The sequence below is a fragment of the Brachyistius frenatus genome, unplaced genomic scaffold, assembly GCF_029030835.1.
Source record: "Brachyistius frenatus isolate BFR_SWC_R1_liver_20210118 unplaced genomic scaffold, ASM2903083v1 Contig_374, whole genome shotgun sequence".
Classification (NCBI taxonomy): Eukaryota; Metazoa; Chordata; class Actinopteri; family Embiotocidae; genus Brachyistius; species Brachyistius frenatus.
In genome coordinates this window covers 82,627-99,194 of record NW_027210973.1, presented here as the reverse complement: position 1 = coordinate 99,194, position 16,568 = coordinate 82,627, and the positions used below count along the sequence as shown (strand labels likewise).

Genomic DNA, 16,568 nt, shown 5'->3' with positions numbered 1-16,568 from the left:
ATCACTGCACGATGATTGGAGTCGAGTCGCAGAGTTCAACCGTCTTGTGTTCCTGAAAGATGAATCTTTGGCTGCGCAATAAATTTGATTGCGAACACATTTCTGGGGTTGCAGCTCAGAAATATGTCCGAAGTACAGTATCTCCCCCGCGCGTTGCACATGACGCAAGATAACCCGGCAAAATGAATCCTCTTATCGGTGACACCTTGGCAGGTGCGGCTTCATGATCTGGTCAAATTAGGCATGTTTTCGCGACTACGCTGTAAAAAGTACGGAAGTAAAATGTGCACAAAAAAGGTGAGGGGGAAAAAAAAAAAAAAAAAGGTCAAAAAGTACATTTCTCCTCTCGAGCCAAGACGGTTCTAGAATCTGTTACAGGATTGAGTAAAGATGTCACGGGGGGGCGACACTTTGGTACCAAGTCGCTGCTGCGGGGTGAGGCAGGTTGATGCCGACCGATGCGCCCCCCCCCCCCCCCCCCCCCCCCCCCCCCCCCCCCCCCCCCCCCCCCCCCCCCCCCCCCCCCCCCCCCCCCCCCCCCCCCCCCCCCCCCCCCCCCCCCCCCCCCCCCCCCCCCCCCCCCCCCCCCCCCCCCCCCCCCCCCCCCCCCCCCCCCCCCCCCCCCCCCCCCCCCCCCCCCCCCCCCCCCCCCCCCCCCCCCCCCCCCCCCCCCCCCCCCCCCCCCCCCCCCCCCCCCCCCCCCCCCCCCCCCCCCCCCCCCCCCCCCCCCCCCCCCCCCCCCCCCCCCCCCCCCCCCCCCCCCCCCCCCCCCCCCCCCCCCCCCCCCCCCCCCCCCCCCCCCCCCCCGAGAAACGGGCTCGTGTCCAGGAGCGCCAAAACGGAAGGAGGAGATTCATTGGCGTTTGGTAGCATCGAGTGTTTCTTCGCATCTCTTTCCGAGTGACATCCACCTCCGTCACTCGGCTCTCCTTCACGCACCCGACCGCACCGACCCCTGCGCCTTCGTCACATCGTCCTAAGCCTAAAACTAATCAGCCGTGAAAGCGTCACCAAAACCGAGAGGAGCTCCTGACGGGAGGAGCGGGCGACCGCGCCAGGGACGCACTCGGCAAAATGAAGCCCCAAAAAAAAAACAAAAAAAAAAAAAAAAAAAAACGAGCCAACCGGCAGTGACGGGGAGAGGGGGTGGGGTGGAGGGTGGGGGTGGGGGGGGGGGCAACTCGCTGTCATCCAACATTGCACTTTGCGATTGCTCACTGATACTCCCTCCGAGAGAGCTGATCTTTACGCTCGGCATGCTGTAATCATAGCCTGTTTTCCCTAATGCTATTTCAATAAAACATTAATTCCAGGAGCAGGAGGGGGGGGAGGAGGAGGAGGAGGAGGAGGAGGTCTCCGAACAACAGCTGTTCCACCTCTGTCCTCACAGCTCTGCCAGGCTGGAGGGGAGGGGTGGGGAGATGGGGAGGGGGGAGCTATGAAACTGAAGGAGTACGCACCCTTGATCCTTGATTCACTCACAGAGAGGGGTGAGGGGAGGACAGCAGCTCTAAAAATACCCCCATAAGGAGAGAGGGAGAAGGAGATGGAGGGCCAGGGAGGTGTGTGTGGAGGGTGGGGGGGGGGGCGGGGAGGGGGGGTAAGAGAGGAGGAAGAGGAGAAGGAGTAAATGCTTGTTTTTGCACTGCTGTAAAAAAAAAAAAAAAAAAAAAAAAAAAAGACAAGAAAAGAGCGGTATCTTAAGAGTCCTAAAAATACACTTTCCTCGTGACAGAAACCTCACAAGGAAACTGGGTGGAGTTGTTTTATTTATTTATTTTTATTTTGAAAGAGGGGCTGTGTCCTCTCTCTGTCCCATCATCACTCCTTCCCCTCGTTCCATCAGCCAGTCCAGACCCCCCCCCCTCCCTCCACCTCCTTGTCTGTCATGAAAAAGCACGCCACTAAAGACCCAAACAGCCAGAAGGGTGTGGGGGGGGGGGGTTAACATGAAGGGGAAATGATCGGAGAGGGCCAGAACAAAGTCCTTTTTTTGTGTGCAGCTAATTCGTGTCAGGACCAGCGGCCCAGATAGCGGGGCCGACCGAGGGAGTCCACTGTAGCAGCACCAGAGGCTGCAGGCCACGGCCTCAGACAAAACACGCTCTGTTAGCGATTGGCGAACAGTCTGTCTGTTGCCCAGCCGGAGTGCAAAACTTCAGCGTGCGGTGGGAGGAGGACGAGTTTTACTCATAAATTTTTTTTTTTTTAAAATGAGTCATCGATTTATAAAACGGCGACGTTGAAATGAAATTCGGATTTCACAAACACTCGGCACACGTTCAGGAGTTTTAAAAACCCCGTTTTGATAGCGGAAGCAGGCGCCAAAAAGACATCCGCACTCAAAAGTTGACCTCCTCGGTTTCTACGGCAACTGAGAAAACTGTCTGAGGAAGTCTGATTAACAGCTTATAAGTTGGACCTCGACTCCATTAATGATGTTTTAGAAACAGTTTTCAACAGGAGGACTTTAGCTCAATGAACCGAAACTCACTGGTGAAAAGGGAACAATGGCTTTGTAAAGAAAATACCGAGCTCCTCGGGTTCGTTCCAATTAAAACCAACCAAGTGGGACAAAGATTTACATTTTGAAACTGATGTCATCTGGTCACCGCAGCACAGTTAAGTGGTTCGACGAGTGACGATAGATTTCCGAATAAGATGGACGAGGCTGTTCCACCTGAGCATGCGGCCACGTCGCTGCACTGAAGAACTTCACTTCTCCTCCAAAAGCAAGGTTACTCATAAACGCTGACCTTATAAACCTCACTCTTACGCAAGCTGACTGCAACTGTTGGAATGATCAGCTGATTAAAAGTCAGTTTTATTTGTTTTTTTGTTTTTGTTTTATCCCTCCAAACTGAGGTCACTCATCAAACAAAAATGCTTAAAACATTTCACGGCCTACAGCTTTTCAAATGGGAGGATTTTTGTTTGTTTGTTTGTTTGTTTGTTTGTTTGGCTTTTCTCTGTTGCAAATTGAAATATTCGTGTAGTCGGTGAGGGGAAAAAAGGAAACTTTCAAAGAAATCATCTGGAATCCAGGAAAAAAACCTTTTTTCACTACATTTTGGACAATTTAAAGACGGAACGATGAATTCATTCATCAAAAACGATCAACAACAGTTCGACGGCTCCGATGGTCAAGCAGGCTGTCTGCTAATTGCAGGGTTGGCAGTTCAATCCCTGGTTCCTCCTTCCACACGCAGAAGTGTCCTTGGGCAAGACGACAACCCCCCCCCCATGGCAGACGTGTACTTTGCACGGCCGCTCTGTCGTCACTGGCGTGCGTAATGTCTTTTTTTTTTTTTTAATTTTAAAGCCTTCAACTGCTTCGCCTTCTTCTTCAGAAGAAGAAGAAGAAGCTGCTGAATGCTGATACTCTCCTTCCTTTATGCGCACACCCACACCCACACTCCTCCACCCCCCTCCCCGGGCAGATATAGTGGAAAATACTGACCCCCCCACACACACACACACACACACACACACACACAAGTCGAGTTGAGACAATGACCCAATAACGGACAGAGCGTGAACCTGAGAGGCGGCGAGGTAAAGGCATCCCCCTGCCCAGATTGACCGGGGATCTTCACTTGTTTGAGTAGTTGGTGACACCGATATCCACCGCCTGTGTCACACACAACTTAGTGGTAACCGTATCCGCCCGCAGGGCCCCGACTTACTACTTCCATCTTCCCCTCCGCTGACAGCTGACCATGGGGAGTGATGAATGGAGAGGTCACGTAGCCAGCCGAGCACACAAAGCACCCGATATGTACGTTGTGACATGAACACACGGACGGGCTCTCGGGGCTTTCAAGTAAATATAGCTGTAATGATCCGAGCAGTTCAATGGCTGAAAGATTTTTTCCAATGAACTCTACAGATTTGCGGCATACTCCAACCATTTTTTCATACTCAGGTTTAATAAAACACCGAAAAACAACAAATCCTCACGTTTGAAGGTGATTCTGGGAAATATTCCGAATTTTTTTACAAAAATAAACCGCAAAGACTTCCAAGTCATGAAATCATTTTCTATGATCATTTAATCCTAAATGTCTCATTTTCTTAAACAAATCCCCCCCCCAAAAAAAATTCCACAGGGAAAAAAATCAACATATTTCAAAAAAAATTCCTGTCAGTATCTTGAAACAAATCTAAAAATGAGATGAGCTGAGAGATCTTCAGCATAAATGATTTGAGCAAATTATGAAATGTGTTTGTCACTATGATCTACTTTCACTTCCCACAACAGTTTGAGGCACTATGACTATGAGGAATATTTTGACAGCTCACTCAGCTGTTGTGGGAATCAAGCCTGTGACGCTCCACTCTGACCATTAAAAACCTCCCTGATCCAGATCTGTGGGTGTAACAGCAGTTTTCATAAAGCTCTGACTGCCAGCCCTGATGCAGGTTCCCACGCTGGGCCTCCAAATAAGGAGCAAGGAGCAGGTTTTGATTGGCTCCCTGTTTGGATTAAACAATAAATTACCTGCCACTTCTTGATCAGCACTGACTTGCCCTCCCCCCCCTTCTCCGAACACTGACATGACACCCCCTCCAACTTCTCTCAAACACTGAAGGCACACAAAACAGCGAGTTGTTGGGTAACTCATCAAACCGAGACACAACTGCACCACAGCTGTGCGTAAAAGGCATGCGTCATGCGCGCTCAGGGGGCTTTGGCTTCAGGCAGAAACGCACAGGTATTCACCGAAGAGCTCCCAGAGAATGACATGGTGTCCACAACGAGCTGATTGATGATGCGGGGATGCCAAAAGTTACCAAACAAACAGGCGGATGGAAAGAACGAGTGGCACGCGGAGACTCAGACAACAACAAGCGCCTTCTTGTGCCAGATTACACTTGGCACTACAGGACTACTGATTTAAGGCTGCACCATCACCAATACATCCAAACTAATCCCACTTAAAACACAAAGATTGTCAACGGAATCGCGTTTGGTAAATGCCACCCTCACAGAACATCTGATCCCGGAGAGGTGTTTTTTTTTTTTTTTTGCAACTTTTACGCAATCTTTCATCTGAAATCCAACTTTCACAAATCGGAAAACAAGACATTTCACACCATTTCCACATAAAACGGGCGAATCTCCGCCATGAATCTACTCACCGGCCACGCGAACTGGAAAGGAATGATGATCTTTCCGGCGTCATTGTTCCGGTTCTGGCCGGTTTTCTGGCCGCCCTTGAACTGAAAAGTATTTCCACCGATAACCTTAGTAGTTTCCGAGCCGTAGGTGCACGGTCCGTTAGTGTTGACCTCCGTTTGGTATTCCTTTAAACACACTCGGAAGTAGGTGTCGCACTCGTCGGCGCCGCAGTGGCCCTCCGCCGCGCTCTTCTCCGCGTCGCAGCAGTCGCCGTTCAGCAGCTGACCTTTGGGGTTGTCCACCGAAGTCAACTGCAGCTCGAAATATCCCGTGGACTGAGACACCTTGAGGGGGACACGAGAAGGTGAATTAGGCTGAAGCAGCTTGAGATGGTGCGCTTACAAATGTCGTCGTCTCCCTTTTTTTTTTTTAATTTAAGGGAGATTCCCTAAGTAAATTGTCATTGTACTGAAAAAGCGACATTTCATGCCACAAAGGGATGTTATTCAGCTTTATTCGAGACTACTGGAGAATATTCAAAGTGTTTTCACAGGTGGGTGTCAAATGACAATTGCCGCATTTACAAGAAATGGCACTTATTCAATTAAAAGTCTCTCAAATAAACACACTGCGGTTGGAAGCCAGTGGAATTGAGCAGATGTGAAGGAAAAGTGCGACTTGAACTCCTTTCTTTTTTTTTTTTTTTTGCAGCGTACAGTAACTATGCAGCCCACACGCTACTGTACATTTTGGCACAGTTGAACTTCAGGGGCTGGATAACGAGACCTAGTACTCCAATTCAGCTCACTCTGCAGATCAGGCTGCAGCTGTACACTTCAAAAGATATCCAAACCCTGCAGTCTGCGTCTCAGTTGGAATCATTTCTCTCCAAGCAAACTGCTTTTCTGACAGAAAACAATCACCCAAAAGCGCCCGAATATCAAAGGGCTTCTTGGCGATCTGACATTTTCTAAGCAGGTTAAGCTGCAGTGGAAAACGTGCGAAGCTATTTCGTTCAACTATACTGCGCGTAGACTCGCCAAACTTTTAAGAATCTGCGCTTATTAACGCACTCAGCGTCGAGCCTCTGGTGTTAAAAATCCTGGAAACTTCCGTTTTATACCGCTAAAACACAACTGATGACCGTCTCATTATAAATACGCAACATGGGCTTGCAGCTCATGACACGGCAGACTGCACATTTGTAAACTGCAAACCTAATTTTTCTACCCAAGGAAGCGCGAATTTACAAATTCCAGATCACATGATTCAATTTTGGAACAGGCAATTCAATTAAAGCTGGAACTCAGCACCCACCACCCCCTCCCCCACTCCCCCAAAAAGACTTCCATTCCAATATATAAATTAAACCACCATTAAAAAAAAAAAAAAATTAAAAAATAAATAATCTGCTGGTGAGGCGAATCAATGAAAGTTCTCACCTCAGCCCACAGAGTCAGGAGAAGACACACTAGAGAGAAGCGCTGCAGTTTCCCCAAATTAGTCCACATGTCTCCGGCTGCTCAGTGTTGGCTACCATGAGGGAGAACCAAAATATGTCTGTCTCAATCAGTCAAAATGATAATGAAGAAGGAGAAAAATAATCAGTATCCTCCTCCTCCTGCTGATGCTGTCCGAGTCATGCACGGCGCTGCTGCTGCTGCTGCTGCTGCTGGTCTCCCCGGGATGCCTGCGGCTCTGGAGGAGGAAAAAGCGCACCGCTGCTGCTGCTGTTTGGTCCACGGACGCACAACAAGACGTGCAAACTCCACTTCCCTCCGCCGCTCGACGCACTAAACAGCAGAGGAGAGGAGCAGCGGTGCGTCTCTTGCTGCCCAAAGCCAGAGCCGGGCGCTCCCCCGCGATGGACGAATCGGCGGACCAATCACGGGCCGCGAAGGCGGGAACGTTCGCGGCTAAGAGCCAACCACAAGAGAGGGGCGGGAGAAGCACTACAAGGGAGGACGGCTGATGGATTCATTACTGAAGTTTGCTCACACAGGAGCTCGTATTTTTGTTTTTACGACGGTCACAACGTCAACTGGCAATTTATTTATTTATTTTAAAAAAAAAAAAAAAAAATAAAAAGTATTTCTGTATTCAGTTTTTTTTCCCTAATAAATCTAAATCTAATTCTGCTTCAAGTTTCATTCTTCACTTTAACTGAAAAAAAAAAGACCAAAATTAAAACAACAAAAACAGAAGTTCGGGCTATAAACGAGGGCCATAAATAATCCCTGAGTACATGCAGTGTTGTTCATGTGTTCAGTGAAGGACACCTGAGCTGCTCCTCACTGACCTGCAGGCAGAGGAAACAAGGCTGTGAGCGCCCTCTACTGACCGCTCCGAAACTTTTTTTTTTCTAATCTTGAGATTTAATGCAATCCAAAACAGACTATCTTCATGTTGGATTCAGAATACCGAAATCATTCACTGCTCCCTCCAAGTGTTACTTGCACGCTGAGGACGCCTTTTCCTCCTCCGTGTCTTCATGGATTCTTCCGCGTCTTTGCAGCTGTCGGTGTGCACGACGAAAAGCAAACGATGAAAGAGACTGGAGGAGATTTAAACTTTCAGGAAAACCCACCTTGAAGCCTTAAAGCTGAGCTCTCAGTCCATCTACATCTGAAAACACAAGTATCAAACTTATTAGTAAAAAATGTCTGCAAACCAAAGTCTGCGAGGTTTGGGGGGGGGGGGGGGTTAAAGATATACATGTTATGATTTTTGGAAATGGTAGCACACTGGCAAATCCAAATTGTGGAAGAGAAATTTTGAAACCAATCTGGAAGACACCTGTAAAGCAGCTCAGCACAATGGTGCTCTGTACACCCACAGCCTGGAGCCTCGCTTTTTTATTTACACACCTGGGTTTAATGCGGTAACACTGCTGTTTTAACACAATATCACAATCCCAAACATGTCAGCTGACATAGCATGTTTCAGCAAAACATAATCAACACACACACACACACAAGTCCACTGTTGTTGTTTTTTAACATTAAGTGAAGTTGTAGACCCGCCTGATGTCTGCCTCGTCCTAAACTAACAACCAAAAGACATAAAGGGATATTTCACTAATTGTGACCTGATGATAGCGTGAGAGAAAAAGGTCAATGTTAGTATGAGCCATCTTCTGGGAGCCATGTTTGGGCAGAAATATGTCTCACTAGAAACTGAATTTGAATCGTGTATATTTGTCTTTGACTTACTCTAATTGGATAATTGCATTACAAAAATGAATCTAAGGAGCATGAATTAAGTTTGCAACTTAATCGAATAAACTGGAAACTGAATATGATATTGTGAAACTGAATGTATTTATTCTGAAGTTTTAAGTTTCCCTTCCAAACTGATGGATTTAAATTCGGCTTTTTATTGCCATTATTCAAGAAAAAAAACATTTAAACAGAAATATAAATGATGCAGATTTCATTTACAGAGACATATTTTTGGCCTATAGTCATGATGCATCTCTACAATGACAATGGTGACAATACATTTGACTGTTGTTGAGATATTATAGTCTGGACAAAAGGGGTCAACTAATATCTACACGGCTACGGGTGGCTGCTAGCAGGGCTTTAAACCGAGCTGAATGTTAAAAAAAAAAAACGGAAAATGACATTTTTTGGCGCGATTCAGGCTTTTCCCAGATTGCGAAGTTGCATTCAACATTCCAAGTCAGAGCGGAATCGGACAGCTGCTCCTCCTCACGCGCATCTTCCTGCTGCAGCTCGAGCTCCTGCGGACGGCGGATCAGCTGCAGGATGGAGTCGGACAGGTGGCCTCGGACACCCTGCAGCAGATGTTTCCTCCCAGGGAGGCAGGTGCAAAACACACCCACACACACACACACACACACACACCCACACACACTTTGTCATTTGCACATACGAGTCATTCACATGCCCGCACGCAGACACCGAAGTCTTGTGTTCATCTCTTTACAACATCTCCTATCAGCAGTGATAAGGAACTGCGTGAACTGCTGCTCAGACGGACGGACTGAGGACGTTAAGCAGGTTAATGACCGGCATAAAACTTACTGGACTTTTTGTTGCGCGTCGCACGGTTCGGTTAGACCGACCTGCAGAGCCGTATAAGTAACGGTGTTAGGGACGTTTCAGGTGGGAGTGTTTCGTTTACTCCACTGACAGGCGAAGCGACTTTGCAGAACAAATATTGGCTTGCAGATTAATATTTGGTTTCATATTTGCGCGCAAAAAAAAAAATTCCCCAATGCCTTAAAGGGACTTGGATGCAACTGTAGAGCTCTCCCTTCATTCGATCCATGCAGATCTATGAATATGCAAATAGTCTCCGCCTCTGCAGCGCCGTAATATTTGAAGCCCCCCTCCCCCCACACTCCCCGCTTCATAGTTTGATTGGTCCTTCAGGTTTGTGATGTATGAAATCCAGGCCGTACGAATCTGTGCCTTTTCCGTTTCAAGTGGAAATGCTCAGCCGTTGTGTCGACTGCTTATTTTGCTCATGATATGCCAAAGCATATAAAAACACCGCTTGAACATCGGCGGGGGTTCGTTAAGCTTATCATGTATTAGAATTTTGAACTTATATTTTACATTTTCAGCTGGTTCTTAAAGAAAAAAAAAAAAAAGTAGCATCCCAAACTGCTTAATACTTGCTAATAAAACTGCTAAGCGTAGCCGAGAGCTTCAGATGGAGGAGAACAGATCTGCTTTAAATGGATCTACAATTGAAAAGGTACCGTCTAGTTTAAACAATGCCAGTCTCACGTAAAATCAACACAGACTCTTCAACAAGAAGCTAAAATGGAAAATATATATATATATATATATGTACGAATTCCCTTGAGAAAAGGGTTATCCCTCCATTTGCTGTACGGTACGTGCAGACCTACCGCACATGTTGATTTCTAGATGGAAGAATACAATCCCTCCCTCCCTCCAAAAAAAACAAAACAAAAAAAACTGTTTTCATATTCAGGGTACAACGTTTTTGAAGGATTAAGAAATTCTGCAGGAGATAAAGAGTCATCTCGCATTGCTGAGGCCTCTAATGCGGAACAAAGACTAAACAAGAGCGCTGCTGAAGTCCACACACACACACACACACACACACACACACACACACCTGATGTGTCAGATATGATGCTGCTGTTTACCAACGCGAGCACAACATCGAACACACACCGAGGCTTTTCTCCAGGGAAGTCAAATGTTATTTTGTAAAGTACTGTAGGGAGGATCCCGATTGTTTAACGTTCCACTCAAAGAGGCTAATTTGGATCTGAACTTTCTCCTGCTCGCACTTGTTTGCACGTCGATTGCGCACCGATTTCTGCATTCTGCCGCCCACCACAAACGCGCCATCTCCGCAGCGATGCCCCCCTCCGATGCGCATTCCTTCGCGTTAATCGCAACCCGGCAGCTCGGAGCAACCGCGCCTCCGATTACTGTACTCCGCCATCCGAGCGGGCACCGAAATATTATTATCCCCCGTGTGTTTTTTGTGAGAAGCTCTCCGTGGGATCTGCAGGCGGGTGCAGCGCAGCGTGTAGCTGCGTGCACGGAGGGAGGCGATGATCTTTGACTCCCTTTCACTTTTTATTGCTTCATTTTGTTCGTCACATCTCAGCTTTACGTTTATGAAAGTGAACTCGCATGCCGTTTGACACGGATGTTAAACGTAACACGTAACGCTCGACTTATACCAACAGGGAACGTTTATGATAAAAAAAATTAAAAAAAATTAAATCTTCACGTTAGATGGGCGTTTTAAGCAAAAATACTGTTTGATATTGACGGGGAACTACTCGACTATTACTCAAAGACTTGTTAATCAATTTCAATCGTCGGCAAATAGCTTTGAGGCACATTACCGCCACCTTCTGGTGGCAGTGACGCATTAGTACCAAGCATCAGTAAAAATAGAAGAAAATGCGTTTTAAGGAAAGATGACAGTCACAAACTTTTCAACTGACCTATCCCAACGTATCCTCACAGCAGGAAGATCGTACTTGTACGGAATACTGAGCAAATATTTTGTCAAAACAAATTTATATGGAGCATGCGTAGAGTATAAATGGAAAACGAAACACCTTCTGAACTTGTGAGACCAAGAGAGGATAAACTCGACTTTCTTTACCAAGCTATAAATCCGTTTCCCTTCCGAAATTTTTCTGCCAATATTCCAAAATCTGAGCCGAAACAAGCCTCACAAACAGAGAGCACACTCTGAAAGCAAAGCTCGGCTGATGACCCTCAGCGTGGCTTCTTCCCATTTTCATTTTCTGTCTTTGAGAATCTCCCGTTTTCTCAGACTTCCATCTCTCTCCATTTTCTTTCAGCCTGGACCCTCAGTAGCTCACTACTGTTTTTCACGCTGAAAAATCAAAGACGAGGACGGTTTTTGTTTCAGGAAAGACTAAGCCCACAAAACACAATCGCTTTCACCTTCACGCGCAGCTTTCGGCACACAATGTCGAGCGCGACGGCACACAAACAGGCCCGCGAGAGCTGCCATGGAAACGTTTACAAGTCCCATCCTGAGGAATGCAAACACAACCGAGGAGAGCTCTTATCTGACAAAAGAGTAAACTTTAGACAGTCTTGTTGCGGCTTGCCTGTGTGGTCTTTCAACTACAATACGGCACATTTGGAGGATCATTTTCCTCAGAACGGGTGATTGTCTTTAGTTTTCGATCCTTAAAACCCAGCAACCCGAACGGAAATGTGCTCCTGTTTACACGAAGCTGTAGCGAGGCGAGGTTACGCGCAGTCGCACGCTCGCTGCCTTGCTCAAGGGCTCGCGGAGGTTGATGATAATAGTTGAGCAGGGAGTGGAGAGAGTAACTGATTCACACCCAGGTTTCCAAGCAGGGATTTGGAACCTGTCATGCTTTAGCAGCGACTGTGGCGGGTCACGGTTTCTCACCACAGGGCGGGGTGAGAGTGGCGGGTCAGACAGAAGCTCGGAGGTTCACACACACACACACACACACACACACACACACACACACACACACACACACACACACACACACACACACACACACACACACACACACACACACACACGTGTCCTCAGGCTGCCTCAGGTAAACTATCAGGCAGCCTGAGAAGAGCAGATGTGCATCAGCGTCCGGAAGCAGAGGTGAAGTCACGGCTGCTGTCGGCCTCGGAGGAAAATAAGAACTAAAACAGAGGGGATGTTGTCTGTTCTGCATCTCCGTCTGAAAGTTTGAGTTTTAGCTGGATCTGAACTTTCTCCTGCTCGCACTTGTTTGCACGTCGATTGCGCACCGATTTCTACATTCTGCCGCCCACCACAAACGCGCCATCTCCGCAGCGATGCCCCCCTCCGATGCACATTCCTTCACGTTAATCGCAACCCGGCAGCTCGGAGCAACCGCGCCTCCGATTACTGTATTCCGTGATCCGAGCGGGCACCGAAATATTATTATCCCCCGTGTGTTTTTGTTAGGAGCTCTCCGTGGGATCTGCAGGGTGTACGGTAGGGTGTGCATGCGGCGTGTAGCTGCGTGCACAGAGGGAGGCGGGGATCTTTGACTCCCTTTCACTTTTTATTGCTTCACTTTGTTCGTCACATCTCAACTTTACGTCTGAACTTGATTTACACAAACAGGAAACTTTTATGATAAAAAAAAAAAAATCTTCATGTTTAGATGGGTATTTTAAGCAGGAATACTGTTTGAGTAATAGTCGAGTAGTTCCCCGTGAAAATCAAAGACTTTCAAAGACTTGTTAATTAATTTCGATAGACGGCAAACAGCTTTGAGGCACATTACCGCCGCCTTCTGGTGGTAGTAACGCATTAGTACCAAGCATCAGTAAAAATAGTAGGAAATACGTTTTAAGAAAAGATGACAGTCACATAAACTATTCAACTGACCCATCCGAGTCTATGTAACCTTGACAGCAGGAAAGTTATTCTTCTATGGAATATCATACAGAATACACTAAATGATAGGAAAGACTTTATTTTGTCTGCACACAGTTAACGCGAGAGACACTGATTTTGTGTAATTAGAAGGTTTTGTGTAAAGGAATATTTCATGTTATAAGAAAAAACATCAGCAACAAAATAGCTTATTATAGCATAAAAAAATATCATTAAAACAAGAGAGTGTGGCCATTACTATAAAAAAATTTTTTTAAAAACGAGCAAATATTTCATTATTTGTGACTGGAACTGACTGTTTCTGACTGGAAGCTCAGAGGAAAACAAAGGTGTAAAAATAGAAAGTCCTGGGAACTCAGCAGCGGAAATGAATCTCATCCCAGGAACACGTGGACTCAAGTTATCTACATTTTCATATCGGCGTGGCCTAAAGCGGAGCGTCATAATAGATGTTCTGGGAGGCCGAGACACCTTCATGTTTCCCTGCTCTCCCGTGCGATCTGAGCTCCTGCAGGTAAGACGAGTTCGAGGAAGCAGAAACCCCATTTGACCTCCGCCTGCACCTCCTCTCACCTCACGGCTTTAATGACTCACACCTTCTGAGGAAACACCCGTTTGATCACCATGACAGCCCAATGACAGGTCCCGAAGCCCACTCTCCACCTCTGCACATACCGACGGGGAAGTCAAGCCTACACGAACACTTATCTCCACCTCATGAGTGCACAGTTGGAAAAGGTATTTCTAAATGGAGCATTATTCACCACCTGTCTGTGTGAATACATTCTTTATAACGCAATAAATCGGGAGGATGTGTCACATTTTAGAGATTTGTGGCCTGATTCACAGCTTTAAGTTTCATGTCGGGCTGCAGTTAGATAAAAGTCCCCAAAAAATTCCCTCCAATGTGACAGATGGCTGTTTTAATGATAATATGAGCAATATGAGAAAAAATAAATAAATCACACTGCATGTGGTATTTCTGGTACGTCTTGTCGGTGTTTTGTGGATTTTAGCTAAGATGGAGGTCTTCAATGGAAAGATTTGAAGGTTTTAGGGACAAAATATTGCTGGTCTGTGTGAATCATGCAAATCTTATCCTGCTGATTTTGTGTGCACTTCTTTTACAACTTCACAAATTTCTGCAGCAACAGTTGCAGTCTACATTTCCAGATAAGTTCACTTTTTCCACTTTGTCACTGCTGCACTAAAAGTAACACCATTTTGTTTTGCAGTTTGAACTCTGCATGTTCACATCCATGTTTACTGGCGAGCAGCCTTCTTCTTTCCTGCATTACTGCACTTCTTGGTGCATTACCACCGCCTGTCGTGCTGTTAACATCCTTGTTGCGCCTGCGCTGCGTACCGCTGTGATTCAGGAAAAGAGACTTGGACAAAGTGACAGACAACAGGACAGACAGAGACACACAGAGACAGACAGGTGGACAGGTTTTAGCCCCTCCTCCTCCTGCGTGCTGCAGGTGATAAAGGCCATAAACCATCGTGGCTCCGGTGTTATCTCACTCACACACACACACACACACACACACACACACACACACACACACACACACACACACACACACACACACACACACACACACACACACACGTTTGGATTATAGCGCCTGCACCTGCTGCTCTCACACTGACCTCAGAGGAACCGAGTCCAGCCGCCAGCACACACCTGCTCACCTGCCACCTGTCTGTGCAGGAGAGTGTGTGTGTGTGTGTGTGTGTGTGTGTGTGTGTGTGTGTGTGTGTGTGTGTGTGTGTGTGTGTGTGTGTGTGTGTGTGTGTGTGTGTGTGTGTGTGTGTGGGGAGACGGGTGTGTGCTGGTGGGATCAGATGCGTCGGATTCGTGTGACGATATGTTGGAGTATGTGTGAACATTTTATGTATGTTCGAGGTTTGTTTGCTTGTTTGTGTGTGTGTGTGTGTGTGTGTGTGTGTGTGTGTGTGTGTGTGTGTGTGTGTGTGTGTGTGTGTGTGTGTGTGTGTGTGTGTGTGTGTGTGTGTGTGTGTGTGTGTGGCCTTAGAAGATGATTTGAGGTTGAATATTTGTGGTTTTCAGGATTGTTATCAGATTTCTGGATAAGGATGCCGTTCACTGGAAAAAAACACAAACACACAAAAGACACACACCTGTCAGAGAACTCATTCGTCATAAATCCTGGTGCACAAGCCCCTTTACACTGCCGGTATCGCATTGGCTTGATTCAACTCTCTTGTTTTGGTTTTCCATGTGTTAAAAGTTAGCGAATATTTCCTGGTCCAGCTCCGTCGAGGCCCCGAGTGACCTGAGGTGACACTAAAAGGTGACGTGAAAACACCGCAGACCACTGATTGGTCAAAAAGGAATCTTTATAACACTGCATCACTGACTGGTGTCCTGCGTTGAAGAAATTGAGATTGAGACCCTGGAGAAGTTGTTGGACATAGAGACAGGGTGAGGAGCTCAGACAACCAAAGACAGCTCGTGAGAAGAACCAGCGACAGATCCAAAACTGTCTGGAGGAAAAAGTACGCTTGTATACACTTCAAAGTCATGTATTGAAAATGTCTGATTTTGCGTTCCGGTACAGCATCAGTATGGGAACAAAAAAAAACAAAAAAGATGCGTAGCTCTGGTAAGAAAGGACCCGGAATCTCTCAAATTCATTATGAAGCTAAACAAAAACAAAAGACATCTCTTGGAAAACCTTCTGAGCGTATGTGATGAAAGCTGGATCTAAGCCTTTGAATTAATGTTCATAAAGGGAGCTTTTTTTTTTTTTTTTCCTTTCCTCCATTATGTTTCAGCTCTTTGATTGATTTGTAGATCCTTCTGTCTCTCACCTTTGCTGCTGCAGGTCGCTGGAGGCCCGCGGCTCTGATTTCAACACTAAAACCTCTTAACGAGGCCAAAAAACACAAAGCAGGTCCCTGTCATCTTACACGGCAGCATATGGGCCCCGGTTCCCACACCCAGCTCCATGTAAACATCTCATTAAGCCGTGTAGGGGAAGAGGAGGGTGGGGTGGGGGGTGGGGGGGTGGGGTGGGGGGGTGGGGGGGGGACCCTCAGCCATAAAAGGAGGGAACAAAACAGCAGCAGCACCCATCCCCTCATCCCCACAGACAGTGTCAATTAACCCCCCCACACACACACCCCTTAGTCTTGAGATTGCTGGCTGCCTGACTGGAGGTGCTGCAGGTCCTCTGAAGCTTCAGGTAATCACCACAAATTAATAGCCGAGAGGTTTTCGGTGAACTCCGAGGGAGGAAGAAGCTTTTAAAAACAAGAATGGATGAGGTTCCTCCGCACACCTCAGACGTCACAGCAGCGAGAGAGGGGATGACATTTGTGTCCAATGTCTAATAACAAGGATTTAAAATGACGACAGAACTCTGCACTTAAAGACGCAAAAGAAAAACACAGACAAACGTTCAAGAGACAAAAAAAAAAAAAAAAGTCTCCTGTCCCTGTTCAAAGCAGGTTGGAGTGTCCCGATGGGGTCAAAGGGTCAACAGAGGGGGTGGAAGGATCCGAACTCTGC

The 16,568-nt window shown here is 46.9% G+C and overlaps 1 protein-coding gene across 2 annotated transcripts in view; it reads right to left on the bottom strand.

Moving 5' to 3' along the window:
• Positions 1–6,909, bottom strand: part of LOC138636386 (protein jagged-2-like) — a 49,037-nt gene extending 42,128 nt beyond the window's left edge. For both annotated transcript variants that reach the window (XM_069724379.1, XM_069724380.1), the window contains exons 1-2: positions 6,565–6,909; positions 5,143–5,466 (exon numbers count right to left, since the gene is read on the bottom strand). In XM_069724379.1, coding sequence (XP_069580480.1) covers positions 5,143–5,466; positions 6,565–6,633 — 393 coding nt within the window. In that variant the 5' untranslated portion in view covers positions 6,634–6,909. The remainder of the gene's footprint in view (positions 1–5,142; positions 5,467–6,564) is intronic.
• Between the last annotated feature and the right edge of the window lie 9,659 nt (positions 6,910–16,568).